The 17,697-nt window shown below is 35.2% G+C and overlaps 1 protein-coding gene across 1 annotated transcript in view; it reads right to left on the reverse strand.

Annotated features, from left to right (window-relative positions):
- Positions 1 to 1,067: 1,067 nt before the first annotated feature.
- Positions 1,068 to 17,697, reverse strand: part of LOC111059043 (coronin-1A) — a 57,861-nt gene continuing 41,231 nt past the window's right edge. The window contains exons 6-10 of the mRNA XM_022346641.2: positions 12,571 to 12,792; positions 10,869 to 11,075; positions 5,784 to 6,023; positions 2,799 to 3,008; positions 1,068 to 1,936 (exon numbers count right to left, since the gene is read on the reverse strand). Of these exons, the coding sequence (XP_022202333.1) occupies positions 2,802 to 3,008; positions 5,784 to 6,023; positions 10,869 to 11,075; positions 12,571 to 12,792 (876 nt within the window). The 3' untranslated portion in view covers positions 1,068 to 1,936; positions 2,799 to 2,801. The remainder of the gene's footprint in view (positions 1,937 to 2,798; positions 3,009 to 5,783; positions 6,024 to 10,868; positions 11,076 to 12,570; positions 12,793 to 17,697) is intronic.

The following is a 17,697-nucleotide window of genomic DNA, read 5'->3' on the forward strand; positions in this document are numbered from 1 at the left end:
CCAAATAAATTATCTTATAAAAAATGTTCTTTCAATTTCGCAAAAAGGCTCTTTTGCACCAAGTGAGCTGCTGTTAACAGATTTTCAGTAGGAAACTAGGTTTAAAAGAAAAGAAACAGTTTTGAAGTAATATTAGTTTTAATACAATATTACAAGAGTATGAGTTTATGAATTTCGATAAAAATATTTATTTGGAAAATGCAGAGCTCACAATTTGAAACTGTATTCTAATTACTAAAAAAATGAAAACAAGCTTTACCTTACAAAGTATAAGAATAAATAAAAAAAATCTCACGAATTACCTAATTCTTGAAAAATGAAAAAAAAAAAATTGAAATTACATGCAATTATGTAATATTTTTTACAAAGCAAATTTGAGAATATCAACATTGATAGCCAAGTGGTTCAAACAATATCATTTATGCAACTTGAAAAAAAGAATTGTGATTCAATAACGATCTTAATTGAACAATTGCTTAAAATGTATCCTAATTTGTGAAAATAGATTGCTTTATAACTACGGAAGACTTATTTGGTGATACAATGAATCGAAGGGTAACCAGCTTCTACTAACTTTATTACATATCACAGTTAGTAAGGTTCTGCATTAGTCACCATAGATTTAATTAAATGTTATTAAGGAAACTCAACGTGTATTGACAAGTATCTAAGCAACAATAACGAACTACAGCTAAGTGATACTCATTATTTCTGAGCGAGTAGCACAAATGTATTTCAAATGCACAGGCATATTCATGGTGCCTGAGATATCTCTCAGAACAAGATGTTATGAAGTTCAAATTTTACATGATTTCGATAGAATACACATAGAATTTCGGTTTAACAATAACGATGAGTTTCCAAACTGCGAATATATTATATTGATTCAATATATAAATACCAAGTAACATTATAAAGAATTATTTCGACAAAATTTATCCAATAGCACACATCAATTTCAAAAGCAAGCAAAATAGCACATGTTTATAATTTTTAACAAATAAATTATTTATTTCAAGCTTACACAAAATTATTTATTCATTAAAGTGTTCAGCACTCATGGTTAAGGCAATGATTTAATCGCAGATCGGTTTTTAAGTTCAACTCGAAATCATTCAACAGCAAACAAAGTTAATCATTATTCTCGAACAATGGAGATGAACGGAGAATCATTTTGAAAAATATAACAGTGATTTGAAATGATAACTAGAGATTTTTCATTCTAGACCCGCTAAAATCTGTACGAATAAACTATTCAAAGTACAAAATTCATATTGCAATAAATAACTGTTGTATATACAAACAACAATTTTGTAATTAAATATATTTATTCTTTTATACAAATTAATTACATAACAATTTATCCAAGATTTTGATCGTGTGATGTTTGCAGTCTTCTCAAGTCACTTAAAGCTACAGGCTTTGGTTAATCCTAAAATATAAATACAAAATAAAAACTGTTAAATGTACAAATCGAAAAAGAGCCCCAACTGAAGCTACAGCACTAACATCTATGTTAATTAGTGCAAAAACAACAACAATAACAACAACAAAACTGATAATCTAGTTCAAAATGCATAAGTTTATAGATATAATTGATATTGTTATAAGGCATCGAGTGTCGTAATAATCACCGGTGATCAGAATTCTTTGAACACAAAAGGCCTCTTCGGTATGAATAGATAAATTTGAACGCTTTTGCAGCACATATGAATTTCATTCAATATGAGTGAGAACCGAAAGCTTTGATCAGTGTGCTTGGAAAGCAAACCAATCGAAGAAGAGAAATAAATAGAAATAAAATGTTTAGGCTGTTGTGAACAGATCGAGTGCAGAACACTCTGTTATTTATATTTTTAATAATCGTACATTTTTAGTTTCAATTTTTGGTGAGTGGCAGGTTGCGGATATTTCACGTTGAAGTCATGGTGAACACCTGTTAACAATAAAATACGGTACATGAGTATAATATTAGATATCCGACAGAACGTTGGAAGTCAAATAATCATAAATTAAGTATACGGAGATAAAACATTTCCTAAACTAGTAGCTTATCTACAAAACAATTACACGCTTCACGTGATTAACATTTTCAATAACGCACTGTTGGAGTTGGTTGGAGGTGAAGATAGTAAATTTTGGATTGCTACTAAAATGAATAGACATTGAAAAAGGTCCATTGTTTTGTACTATTTGACACAATATTGATGTACTATAAGTGTTAGGTAGTTAAAAAGCATACAAGTCACAAAAGTGTCAACTCAACTTATTCCATTTGTAGGTGTAATTCAAGCTTGATAAAAAACTCGTGTGCGGTAAAAAAAAATACAAGTTGACTTGTATTTCAGAGCCAAAGCTGACGTATTGACATAAGAAGCATAACTTTTTATTTTTTATACGTAATTATCTTCATTACATTCCAAATCATATTTTTTATTTTAAGTAATCATTATATAGTTATTTTTGAAGTTGAATTTGTTCTATGATAGTACTTGTTTGAGAAATTAATGTTCTACATACCATAAGTAAAGAGTGGAAATTTGATAAAAATTATAAAAGTAATTTGAAAAAAGAAAATAAAAAATCACTGTAAAATGAATATGAGAATAGTGATAGTATTAAAGTACTGATATTATATTAGTCTAATAGCATCGACTAGTGTATTTAATATTAATACAGAAATATTTATTGCTGAAAAAATATTTTTTTCAATTTATATGAACTTGAATTTGCAGCTTTATTAACACGCTAGAAATGATAGCCACGAAATAATTATGGGAAAATGTTATATAGCATACCTATTAGACCTCGTCGGGACCAAGGTCAGAATTAGCATTATTGGGTGCAGCATTATCAGAATTCGGCTTTTCTTCGACATTACTGGCAGAGACTTTCTCGCTTTCGTATTCCTTAGCAGTTTTCTCAAGAATTCGAATCCTCTCTTCATGTTTGACGATCATTGCTTTCAGTTTGCGTATTTCTTCCTTGAACTGTTGAATTATATCATCCTGTGAGAAAATAGAACAAAGTTAGGAAATGAATTCAGTAGCCTAATAATAAAATAAATAACAGTTGATTGCAAAGTAGAAGCATCCTGATGAATAGAAACCTTCAAGCTTGAACACGGAATATAACGACCGGGTGGCCCACGGAGAAGAGGCCCCAATATATCAAATATAGACAAATTCTTTATTGAACAACGACGATATTGGCAGAACAATTAAAATAATAAATGTAGTTTAAATACAAGCTGATGAAGTCAAATACAAATCAAAGTAGAAACCGGAACAAACACACAAAAATACACAAATACACAGTTATGTTGTGTTTTCACAACACAAATATCCCATAAGCTGGACTCACACATAAGACATAAACTTAATGACATACTTGGCACTAGCTATACATAATCTAAACAAATTCAGTTGATACCATTGCTCGCCGTTCTGGTTTTTCATTTCATATAGCGCGCTCTAAAACTGTAAGTCATTATAATTCATTGTTCGGAGCACTTAGACGTCTTCTGGCTTCTGGTTCTCTCCCTGTAAATTGCGTAAGATCTCATAATTAGGTTGGGTAGCATGTGATCTGTCTCTTTGTGATTGCTGATCTAATTGTAAACTATTTTCTATTATTATTCAATTAATCATTTCCATTCATTTTTGGTTTTACTAAGACGTTCTTTCACTCTTCATTCTTTCTTTTTTTCTCTTTTTATTTCTATCTATTATTATTGATTCTATTTGTTAAATGATTATTCTTATAATCAAATATTATTGTTTACGATTACTTCAGTGCTTATTTGTATTCTTTTATATCAAGTGTATATTTCTTTCATTTTTTCATCATCTTTTATTTCAAATTATATGATGTGTTGAAAATATTGTAATGTGTGAAAGAGGCAAAATGGGTTTCATCCTGTTGTCTCCATTAATAAAAATTATTATTATTGAATATTCTCAAAAATTATAACGACAAGTTACAAGTAAGGGGAGCTTTGAGTCGAACATCGTACTCAAGAATGTGTTGAAAACCAGAATTCACCCACAGTATCCCTGCTTGTCGTAGGAGGCGACTAAAAGGGACCCCAAGGCAACTCGAAGTTGCTTTGCCTTCAAACCCATGGGATCTGCCCCATCAGGGCAGTTTCGGAGGGGCAAAAAGAAAAACCCCAGAGACAAGAGATGAGTGAAACTCCAGGCACAAATGTAGATCAAGAGGCTGAGTCGAGGGTGACCGGGTGCCCTAGAGGCAATTTGGCGACCCCTCCTTCAGCGGAAAGACCTACAAAAAGGCCAGGAGTGGAACTCACGTAGGTCACGAATTTGTGGGTGGAGAGACCAAACCTCACCACTGCTCAAAGAAGGGCGGCCATTCAGGCAAAACTTCTTGGGAGAGGTGAGATTTTTGACCCTGCAAAGTTTCGGAGGGGCAAAAAAAAAACCAAGAAAACAGAGATAGGTGAAACTCCAGGCACAAACGTGGGTGAAGAGGCTTAGTCAAGGGTGGCTAGGGGCCCTAGAGGCAACTTGGCCGCCCCTTCCTCAGTGGAAGTACCTTCAAAGAAGGCCAGGAGTGGAACTCACGTAGGTCACGAGGACTAATCAGTCTGAAGAGACTGTCAACCATATCACACTGGATTGCGACAAGCAACTAGGTGATGTATGGGATGTTAGCATAGGGAAAAACTCCTGGTTCTTGTAAAGGACACAGGTATTGGTTTGCCTAACATAATACTTGGGAACACAATAAGCTTCGGTTGACGTGTGGGGTTTCTTTGAATCCGTCCTTTCAAAAATCATAATCATACAAGTGAACAAGATACTACTCACAAATTAACAGTAAATTACTGTACTTTGTTGGTGAATAGGAGTCAGATACAAAGTGTTATAAATCAGACTATGTATTAAAATTATCATTTAATATAGATGAAGATGTATTGAAAGTATCAGTGGTGATGTAGTAGAAGAAGGAGTTACAAATTCAAGTATGATATAATGAAGATGATTGAGTGCGAGCTCAAACGTCCACACGTTTGAAAAATGGAAAGATTAACTATTCAAACTATTATCTAACTATTGAAAAATACTTGACAAAATAATAGTCTGGTCGACACGTCTGCACGCGATCACAACTGTCTGCTAAATTTGATTAACAAAAATTGAATCTGACATAATTGAACTGAATATGTCTGTTAATTATTATAATGTTTATAATTGCATTACCAACTATAAATTATTACATAAAACAGTTATTTACATAACTCATAAAATTTAATGAGATAATTATGTCATTACACTTGAACCCCGAATGAGACACATTATATTAAATGCATACCTACATTTGATCGAAGATAGCGTTTAAAGTAGATGCATACGGTGATAATCTGTAGGTGAGAGTTGTATCGCCGATTTTCTTTGTTGGATTAATATGCATGTTTGAAAATCTTTAGGTGAAAATTGAATCGACATGTTTTTATAAACTGATGAGTCATTTTTTGTGCTTTAAAAACCATACCTCATCGGCAAGGACTTAAGAATAATTGGATTCATGAATTATTATGCATGTTTGAAAATATTTAGGTGTAAATTGAATCGACATGTTTTTATAAATTGATGAATCATTTTTTGTGCTTTAAAAACCATATCTCACTCAACGGCAAGGACTGTGAAGATGGATTCATGAATTATTGTGCATGTTTGAAAATCTTTAGGTGAAAATTGAATCTACATGTTTTTAAACATTGATAATTATTTTTTTGTGATTTAAAAACCATCTCTCACCGGCAAGGACTCTGAAGAATAATGTTGGTTACCACCGTCGCCTCGGCCAGATTTCTTTTCGAGCAAGTTTGCCTTGCGATTGACGCGCAGTTCCGACTTTTGAGCAGATTTGGGAGTGTAGCCGTCTTTGAGTGAGATGAGCAGTGGTTCTGCGTCCTTGCCTTCCAGCCACTCTTCAGCCGTCGATGCGGCCGTGTCTCCCAATGTATCCGGGTACAAATCCTCTTGAAACAGTTCCGACTGCAACCAAAAACAAATACTATTTGAAAACAAAATTAAATCACTGATGCAATTCTTGTCAAAATGAGTCTGAAATACACGCACATAGACAGCAGTTTGGACCATACACAAAAAGAAACAGGAATTGTTGCTTGTTACAGGCTTGTTGGAATTGTTACAGGCTTGTAAATTGTTGCTCACAAATACTGTTTTCCTACAGTTACGTTGAAAAGTGGCCATTGCTGCACTGATTACAAAACGCAAAGAATCACTTTTCCGCTCTAGTGCGGGAAAAATTTTTCTGCACTCCAGATTTGCAACATGGCAACGCAAAATACTTAGTAGGTTATATGGAGCAACAGTGCAGCAAAATCAAAATGAAGTTGGTAACAGTGATTGCTGCTATAGTGAGCAGAGGTGCAACCAAGCACAACACGCTAATTATTATTCATTATATATTATAACCAAGGACAACGAGGACTTTAGAATTTTAGGATTAAGGTTTTTATCAATAATAAAATTACACAGAAAAACATTTGATGGATTTCAGGCAATTTTACCCATAATTACCCACTTTTCATATTCAATGGTAACTGTAGGAAAAACTTAATGTGAAATACGTGCGCAAAGTTCCTCTGCTGCACTCAAGAAACCATTCCGCCCTCGCCTACGGCTCGGGCGTAAACGTTTCTTTCGGTGCAGCAAACTGTCACTTTGCGCACTAGTTGCACAAATAACTATTGCGATTTCGAAGTACCGTATCACACTTCACCCTGAAAACAAAAGAATTTGAGCATGTCGAATAGAATAACTTCATCATTGATATTCAGATCCATACACAAAGTATGTAAAGTAAGAATTTTTCACACTTGTTCTGTAGGTGAAAGTTGTATCACCGATTGGTTTTGTTTAAAAAACATATCTCACCAGCAAGGTAAGAAAAGTTGAATTGTATATATTATTCAAACATTTTAAGAGAAATAACAATTTGTAATAATAATTTGTGAATTAATCATAAATAAGATTGGAGGTGCATTATGAGTCGATGAACTGAAGCAGCACCTATAATAGCCCAAGCGAAAATGGCTCTCTCAAGGTCACTGCAATGTTGCCACTGTTATCCTCCCCTCACTCGACCAGTCTATATACATTGACTATATTTCTAAACCCTGAACATCACTCTTTCCTTCTCATACCTTCCTCTTCCTCTTTTCCGTCACTGCCTGTCACAAATTCTTTTCAGCATGTCAGTTTCAAGAGTTTTATCGTGTCATTCTTTGAAGTTGGAACAATAACATCCCCCCTTACCTCCTCCCCTCCTCCGATATCTTCTTCAACATCATGAAATGGAGTAACGAATATTGTTATGTATAATGTATAACTCTTTCTTGAGTCATGACATCAAGAAATCCAATTTTATAATCATGATTAGATTTTTCTTTATAGATGCAACTATTTACAAAATGAGCTATTACTTCATAAAGATTACTTGAAGACTTTTATAATAATCAATTGGAAGTGGAGTGATGTAATTTTATTTATTTTATTCAATATTCTTGTAGTGTCCACTTCACTCTGCATTTTTCACAGCTGTTGTTATAAGTATTAAAGTTAAAGTTATATGTATAATATATAATATATAAGCATTATGTACAATACATTTGTAAAACTGTGAACTATATATTGTCCTCGTCATAGTTAACAATCCAGAGAAGACAAACAATACTCCTCACAAGAACAAAATTTCACTCTCACAGACATTCACTTTCTCTCTTACTAGCCACCCTTAGTACAAAGTGGCAACAGTGTTGGTAGAGAAGGGTGGTGGTGTCAAGAGGAAACTTCGACCTTGAGAGACCCATTTTCGCTTGGGCGACTATAGTAACTTAAATATTATGCGAAATAACTATCGGACACGCGAGAATATAATAATAATGATAATAATAATAAGGTATCTTGTAATCAGGTGTAAGCAGGTATCTTGGATTCCAGCAAAATCAAGTCCAAGATGCTGAAAGCATAAAACAGGCTCTAGGCAGCAAGAATAAGAGGATTCTTCGGCAGCTATGGTCATCTGAGTTGTCTGGAAAGAACAGAGCGAATGCCAATAATAAATATGCTTGCAGTGCCAGTACTCAGATATTCCTTTGGAGTTGTGAAATGGAACAGAAAGGAGCTGCAGGAGTTGGACAGAGAGACCAGGAAGAGAATGAACATAGAAAGAAGTTTGCAACACCGCTCTTCTGTGCCTCGTATTTATCTGCCAAGACATCAAGGTGGTAGGGGCCTCTTGGGCTTGGAGTGTCTTTATAATAGAGTTCTTCAGGACTTCTATCAAGTCTAATGTGAGGATAAGTGCTGCTAGTGGCTATACAGAGGAGGTTCCAATTACGCAAGGAGTGATGCAGGGCGACACTATCTCCTTAATTCTGTTTGCAATATTCATCAATGATATGGAAGGCTATTTTGTGAAGAGTGTAATTATGTCAGCATCAATGAGAGGGCGGGCTCGAATCTCCTGTCATATGCTGATGACTCCGTTCTGTTATCCAACACTCAAGTAGATGCACAAGTAATTGAACGTTCTGCAGGAGTACTGTCATCTAAACAAACTTGTTGTTAACGTATCAAAGACAAAGGTATTGATATTAAAGAAAAATCATGGTAGAGCAAGGAGAGAAACACTTCACTACGGAGATAATCCTTTGGAAACTGTCAGTACAATCAGGTACCTGGGTGTAGTATTTTCGAACTCTGGTCTTTTCCAGCAGCCAAAGACATGAAGCGTAAAGCAGCATCAGCATCCGGATGTGTTCAGAGAATAGTAGTGGGTTCCCGTTGTTCGGTCTCATGGAGCTCGAGAGCAAAATTGTTTGATGTTATTGTACGGTCTGTACTATTAAACAGCAGTGAATTATGAGCGCTTAGATACTGGCAACAGCTGGATATCATTCAAACAAAGTTCATTAAACAAAGTCATCTTTCTATTGGTCAATCAGAACACCAGGTTATGTTGTAAGACTGGAAACAGGACGTCATCATCTTGTCTTTAATATTTTCAAATCAGCATTCAACTGGTGGCTTAAAATCCTGAATATGAACGACAACAGAGCACCAAAGATGTGCTTCAGAAGACTACTTGCAACTGATGCAAATGAGAATAAAAAGTACAATTGGGCTTCACAGATGAAGGAATTCTTCGAGGACATAGGCTACGGTCACATATGGGCACAACAAGACGCGCAAGTGGCAAAGGTTCATACAACAGAAATATTCAAGTCTTTTCGTCAGAAATTGTATAATTTGGATGCGGCTGCGACAATTCGACACAATGCGACAAATCAATTCCTCTCTTCGTGAGGCCTACCATCAGTTGACAACCATACGACATCGCTCCATATCTTAAATCCAACTTACCACATTATAAAATTAGATTGTTTAGCCAGATAAGTATTTCCATGCATACTGAAGCCATCGTTCTCCACTTGAATGGTTTCAAGTATACAATCAACCCTCAAGTGCCTTGTCTACTGTGTGGTAACTTCGAAGCAGACGAAACGCCGGAGCACATTTTTTTACATTGTGATTTATATAGCGGTTTCAGACAAAAATATCTGCGGAAATACTCTCTGAATTGCCTAAACGACATTTTAAATATAAGTAATGGTCCGGAAATGGACGACGTCTTCAGTTTCATGTGTCAAATGCTGAAACTAAGATCTTCTGTGCTATCAGAATCATCATGGACTGTTGACATGCCAGCAATGATATCTTGGACATTTTTATTATGAATAGAAAGAATAATATGGAACTCTATATTTGTTTTGTTGTGTGAAAGACTGTTTCTGTTCATTTTTGAGGAACATTTTTAAAAACTTTGTAATCATACACTGTATGAGGCAATAAATTCAAATTCAATAATAGAGTTGCCTTACAGTTTGCCTACAGAATAAAGGCGTGCTCTGATCCCCTAATGCAACTAGTTCATGACCATGAAGTTGCTGGAGTGGGGGCTTTTCTATATAAGGCAGCACAGCAGTCAGTAACCATGGTCTCAATTTCAATATGGAGACGCAAGATCTGCCTCCTAATTTGAGGGCTCAAGTCAAGAGTGCTGAAAACCGGGTCCTACTCCATCAGCATACGTACAAGCCTATGCATGTTATGCACTAGGTCATACATGGTCAGCATACGTACAAGCCTATGCATGTTATGCACTAGGTCATACATGGTCAGCATACGTACAAGCCTATGCATGGCTTGTTCTACAATCATATGGAGGATCATGGGTTGTCTAAGGTTGACCTCTGGATTCTTGAAATCGGCAGCACTCAAACCTGATGTTAAATGATTAAAGGAGCCAAGATGGTGTTATAAACAAATTATCTTATTATAGAAGGGTGATGAATGTGAATGTGCCTGATATCAGCTGTATAGTGTGTCATAAGGCACCTGAGACTCTGATGCACTTTCTCTCATCTTGTTCTGTGCATGCAGCTGTAGGATACATTCACAGGCATAATGCTGCCCTGACAGTGTTATATTATCTCTTGAGGCATTCCTACGGTACAGACAAAACACTGATGCTGCCTTATATCCCCGGGGAGATTCGAGTCCGTTGTGGAGAATGAAAAGTATAGGATTTATTGGAACTATTCATTCACCACCACCAGGCTGTTGACAGCTAACAAGCCTGTTGTTGTCCTCCTCGATAAAAGTGCAAAAGTGATATGTAGTTGAATTATTCGGCACCATCTGAATGTAATATTGCCACTAAAGAGGAGGAAAACGGATCAAGTACTTACTAGGAACTATCGATGGAGCTGCAAAATTATGATTTTATTCTAAATTTCCAATTATACTCACTTTTCTTGGCACCGTCATAGTTATGACTTGACAGAGGCCTGAGTTGTTCAATCGGTAGAACCTGGTGATTTCACACGAGCTGACATCACATCCACGCTTAGGCATCATTCCTATGCCTCGCTGTGGGTCAGGAGTTTGAAATGTGTTGATATAATGGACGAAAGGTAGCTCTGCTGTGATTTCGAAGTACCGTATCACACTATCACCCTGGAAAAAAACAGAAGCTGAATAAAATAACTTCATTATTGATTGGTTTTATTTTTGGTTGTTAAATTATATTTATTTTCAACATTTTTTTATTGTTTTGATCTAAACGAGATTAAGAGACAGAGGGGATGTAACAGTTGACTGACTACTATACTTTCTTTAACATTATAAAATTTGAATTGTATATAAAGTACTTGAAGCAGAATAAGTGAACTGCAAGTCACTGCCAACACACAAGGTTTCTTATGTTGGCAGTGCCAAATTTTACATTGATAATATTGTTGTACTCAAGTTAAAATCAATGTCTATTTGTATTGTATACTCTTGTAATTAATATTGTACAAATATTTATTTGTAATTTTGGAAATAAATTCAATTCAATTCAATTCAACTACACCTCCCTCATCAACTACTAAAGAGCATTTTATTCTATTTTATGAAAAAGTAATCATCAGCTCTGAAGGGGTGAATTATTTTTTCATTGACCATCGATAGTTTGATCAAACTAATTATGAGGAATTCAAAATTTTACTGTCACAGTTTTAAAGTTTGCCATCTACATAAAATACAGCCAATTCAAGTAAATATATTACATTTAAATGTTTGAAATAGGATGGAACTTTACAGAAAGAATACGCCTAATAGGAAACACTGGTTTTGTTGTCAAATCCACTTTAATAAAATAACTTTCAGTTATAAAGAAACTGCAGTCCAGCAAGTTAGTTTAAGATGGATTGGACAACAAAAACAGTGTTTTTCAATTATGGAGAAGTTCCACAACATTGATATGTATTCAGCATATTTTTAAACTAATAGTTCTCAAATGTTCTTCTATATTAAGAAAGAGACGTTTATTAAAGAAAATTTTAATAAATATACGTTATCAGAGATAATAAAGACTTGTTTTATGAAATAGATGACAATTTGTTGTATTCTCTCCAATTGATTAGTTTCATTCATACATAACTCAAGATCCAATATTCATATTATAATGAAGTCATGAGCATTGAAATTCAAGTTTTACGTGAATAGAACTACTCAAGTAGAAAAACCAATACATATTGTACTTGATTTCAACTCAATTGATGATACCAAGTAAACATGAATTTCAAATAACATTTAAAAATGTTAAGCTTCCCAACAAGAACAGTAAATGCATTTGAACATATGTTTTGCAATATTATTATTATTAGCGTATGTCTTTCAGTGGTGGAGAGACCCAAGGGTAGTTCCACCTCGCCGTATATAGTCCTAAGTTCCCTGAAGGGATACATTGGGAAACCGGACACTAAGGTTATACTGAGCACAATACTTTGAATTTACGATTTTCACTTTGAAATGAAGTTATTTTTGATGTTAAAAAGTACAAACATATACAAAGCCGAAACAAAACAAAAACCTCTAAGCCAAACTTAGAAAATATTAAATTTAGACAATAAATTTAGAGAAGAAAATTTAAATAACGTTACAATTTTGCAACTTTCAGTGAACTAACCTTTCCACACAAATAGACTAGATTGGTATCAGGATCATAAAGAGGGAACATCACTCCATTGCTAGTATCTAATTCAACCATGACTATTGGTTCAGTGAGTTGTTCCGGGGCTCGCAATGAGTATTGTCTTTCAGACATTTTGCTGAATCCAGTGGTGAATATGAGCCCACTTTTCAAGAAAATCGCTCGCGTCGCTTTACTGCCCTCATGACAGACTGCTTCCTGTGAAATAAATACATTATAGTAGACAAACATATCATTATAGACAGAGCAAACGTTCACTATGACACAAGTCAATAGCATTAACGTAATAATAAGTATTATGTGAATGAAACTATCCAAGTGGAATAAAACAACTGCACTTTTATTTAATTGTTCTTCACTTGATTTCAACTCAATTAATGATACCAAGAAAACATAAATCTCAAATAACATAACGTAATAGAATTTCAGTAACAGCATTTGAATTTCAAATAACAAAACATAATTTATTTCAAATAACATACCCTCGAGGGTACAACACGACCAGAGTTTATTCTTTATTCAAAATAAAGACATGTTGATTACAAAAAGCATATAAGCTACGATTATCAACAAATTAATGATACAATAGATTGATTACTTACTGATTTGAAAAAATGTGGCCTTAAATGAAAAAGACTAAGAAATTGTCAAAAAACCACAGATTTATTGATACTTAGAAAGACCGGTTTCGGTTACTACAACATTGTCAATCTCTGATAAACTATTTCTATAAACTAATTTCTTATAAACTAATTTCTAAGTATCAATAAATCTGTGCTTTTTTGACAATTTCTTAGTCTTTTTCATTTAATATGAATAATTACCACAATATCAACTTCTCAACTACACAAAAATGTGGCCTTCACTATATATGAATATGTGTCGGGATACCACTATTAACATGTCAGTTTACAGTTCTATCATATTTTAATTGAATTGATTTGGCTTGATTCTGTAGTTTGTAGTTTTTGGCATTCACATGCTGAACTATGGAATCATTGAAAGACCGCGAGGTTTTGGATAATTCATATTGTTACCAGTGATTTTACGAAGCTATACCTCTAAAATTAAGCCAGGTTCAACTTAATACGATAAAGAATGCATCATCTGTAAATTAAAGTACAAAGGTATTATTAGCTGATTCAAACAAATAATGCTATAGGTTGATGCATCATTAGATATATAGAAATATTGGCAATTGACCAAACATATAAAACCACCCGCAAAAACAAAATTGGATGAAAACCACCCACAAAAAAAATACGTTATGAAGCCAGTGGAAATGATACAAAAATGGAAATTAATAATGAACAGGGTTGCCGATTCTCTGTTACCACCGCCTTCTATATTTGGATAGCTGTGATTCAAGTTATTCCGGCATATCTGGAGTAATATCAATTGCTGATTTTTGTTAATAATTATCAAACTTATTCGTTAAGAAAATAAATGACATGTTTTAAAAATGGATTATTATAATTAAATTTAAATAAAGTATTTTGGAAGTTCATAATGATTCTCAAAAGCCAACAAACGATTTACTAAAAATGCGGCGATAGAAAAGGATAGTGCTATGTGATTTATCTAACAACAGACAAGGATAGCAAGCCAATTTTAGTCAGGTCCTGACTTTATAACGTGAATATCACTATTAGAGTGAGCAGAAATAAGAAGATTTTAATTATGCGAGTATAAGTGACGCTGCGTGATGCGCGATTACGTAATTACGCAAAAGTCTGCTGCAGCTATTGCTAGGGAAGTGTTTTCTCTGACTTCACGCGCGCAATTCTCTGTGATTCCCGCCAATTCAACAATGCGTGATCCCTGTGCGCGACGCACTCAAGTCTGGGATCCCAGACTTTTGCGTGGCACGCAGTAGTTATTTGCCAGTAGTTTTTTTTGTTCAAGTTTGATAATTATTATTTAGATTTCCATTTGAAAATGTCATAGGCCTATGTTTTTTTCATTGAATAACAAATAGAATGGAATGGAATTTTACTAGAAATTCAATTGTTTCAAAAAATAATAATGTTTTAGTAACCTGAATAGGTCTACTCATTATTAGATAGCAAACTATAATTTCGGCTCAAATTTTTATACAAAACTTCAACACTATGGTAAGGCTTAATTCCAACTTGATTCATTCACTATTTTTTCAATTTTTCATAATTTTGTCAAATTTTACAATACATCCCCATATGACAATGGTTATTATGTAACGCAAATGTAACTATGGAATCCAATGTTGCATTGGATCCAAATGAATCCAATAGCATTGTCGATACACCAACCCAAACAGCCAAATCAGCAATTAGCCGTTTTCACGCCGATATCTCGCCCATACAACAGGACAGGACAGAATTTACTCTTTTGGACAGTATTAGTATTAGAGGAGGCAGTGGTTAATAACTGCACGAGGTTTACTATTCACAGAAAACTTCCTCATGAAACAAAATGTGTTGAAAGCCTAAAATATTCCCTAAACTTGATTTCATCATCCAACGGATACCTGGTAATCAAAATTTTAAGAAACCCTTCTTCCTCTCTGTCAATAAAAAGTTCAAAGGGTTTTCATTTACAAAATTCATTAGTAGATTTTCTCCATTATCCTCTTCGTCCAGCATCAAAGCTACAGCAACGTGTCGGACATCTATCTATGTTGTCTATGACTGAAAACATAATCGCGCGCTGCGAGGTTGGTGCCAGAGAAAAAACCCGCTTTTTATCACGCACGCGTGATTTCCGCGTATCACTGACGACGGAACATGCAATAACACTTCGTGTTTCAGAGAAACCTGAGCTCAATAAAGCATTGAGCATTATTGTACTCCTAGTCAACACACATTGAGCAGATGGAACGCGCCAACCAAGCTAAGCACCTTTAAAAACCACTTTCGAGGTGATTGGTTGTCGGCGTCAACTGAGCTCCTGAGAGAGGAGCTTGGTTGTCATCTACAGTCCCAACTTAACCAGTAGGGGATTGGCTGTCGGGGAGACTCGTTGACGCCACCGTGCAAGGAGCTTGGTTGTCATCTACAGTCCCAACTTAACCAGTAGGGGATTGGCTGTCGGGGAGACCCGTTGACGCCACCGTGCAAGGAGCTTGGTTGTCATCTACAGTCCCAACTTAACCAGTAGGGGATTGGCTGTCGAGGAGACTCGTTGATGCCACCGTGCAAGGAGCTTGGTTGTCGTCACCAAACCCGACAACCAAGCTCCTCACACTCTCACGTTTGAGTGCCGGAGTTTTCGCGAGTAAGCTGACATATATGTCATGCAGATCAGAGTAGACAGTAAACAGACAGATAAACAGTAGATCAGAGTTTTGCTTGATATGGGTTGTTTTTCCAACCGCAGCTGTTTAGATATTGTAAGGGAATATACTCGTATTTCGTGGACAGAAGTTTATTGAATTCTGTTCAGTTTTCAACGTATTTAGTGGCATCAATATATACTGGTAATATATATTGATACAATTCGTCCAGAGCGCAAGGCTCGTATGGCCCTTAGACCGCTCATGTACGTACTTACATATATTATATACATACATATAGGAATCACTAGCGAGACGTACCAAGACTCATTCTGAAAATGCTTGCCAATTCAATAAGATAGACAATCCCAAGCCAGTTGGATTCGGAAAGAGAAATGGTTCATTTCATTTAATGTTTGTAGTGATAGAAGTGACAACATTAACAAGCTTTTCTTCCAATAATCGAATTCATAGAATGTGTAAAACAGTGTCTGTGATTGCACTACTTCCCCGCCCGCTTCAAACTGGTTTCAACGCCCAAAAGGGGATCGGCTGTCGGGAGCTTAGTTGACGTTAGCGCGCGAGAAGCTTTGTTGTCGGGTACGATCACGACAACCAGACCCCTCATATCCAGCAGGGGATCAGCTGGCGGGAAGTTTGGTTGGAATGAGCATGTGGGGAACTTGGTTCCATTGTCATTCGACAACCAAGCTCCTTCGTTCCAGTAGGCGACTAGCTGTCGAGGAGACTAGTAGACGGGAATGGTATATTTTACTAGGGGATGACTGACGCCTGTGATCAAGATTGCGAGGAGCTTAGTTGTCGGGGAGACAGGTTGGCGGCGACCCAGATTTAGGCTCCACTCAAATTGTACGATCAGAAACACAGATAGTCCACTTCATCGATCCAAACGACTGTAGTCGCTCAATTTCACTACACTTTTGCCGGTTGTAGCCGTTTCACATATTTTAAGTTGTAATTATTGGTTTATTTATATCAATAACCTTTTTCCTGATTTTCAAGATAATAGTTGTATGGTTTGAGAAACGTTTCTACGTTTCCAACAGACTTAATAATAATAATAATAATTTATTTCTCGTAAAAAAGAAAAATCACAATTACAATTTCAAATGAAAACATATAACATAACAGTATGAAGAAACATTTCAATTTTCAATGAAATTATATAACAAAATAATCATACAATTGCTTCCTTATCAGAGAAATTAGGTACTCCCGAGGATTCCTTTATGGGAGTTACCAGCAAATAGTTTTAGTCATTTAGAAAAATTATAAACCTATAAATAATAATTACTACATCCCTGTCGCGAAGAAAACTGTTAGGTACTAGAATCAACAAAACTCGTCTTCTCTATTTAAAAACAAACAATATAATTACTCTTCCACTTACATCCATTCATCATAAGGTGAAAAATTCAACTTAACATTAATATTTTGAGTATGAGCCCGTTTATGTTAAGGCTACTCCACTCCATCTCCTAACCTCACTCTATTAAAAAATACATAACATTCAAGTCTATTGACGACCAACATGTCGAATCGCCGAACAACGTGGTCGCGCAATTATGGAATAATCGACATGGAATGACCTAGTGCCTAGTCTGAGAGCCACTATTTGAAAATATAAGTTTTGTCTCCGAGAATTGCTTCGCAGTTTGAGTCGCGCCTAAGCTCCACCACTCTTACTGACACTTATGAACTCAAAATTCATCCTGGAGGTTACCATCCACATGTAAATCTATTCATCTCTGATATTATCCTCATCTCATTACCCACTATCAAGTCTAGGGTACATCCTCAGCAATACATAACCTTCATATATCTAATAACCT

Source organism: Nilaparvata lugens, chromosome X (assembly GCF_014356525.2).
Source record: "Nilaparvata lugens isolate BPH chromosome X, ASM1435652v1, whole genome shotgun sequence".
In the NCBI taxonomy this organism is placed as follows: Eukaryota; Metazoa; Arthropoda; class Insecta; order Hemiptera; family Delphacidae; genus Nilaparvata; species Nilaparvata lugens.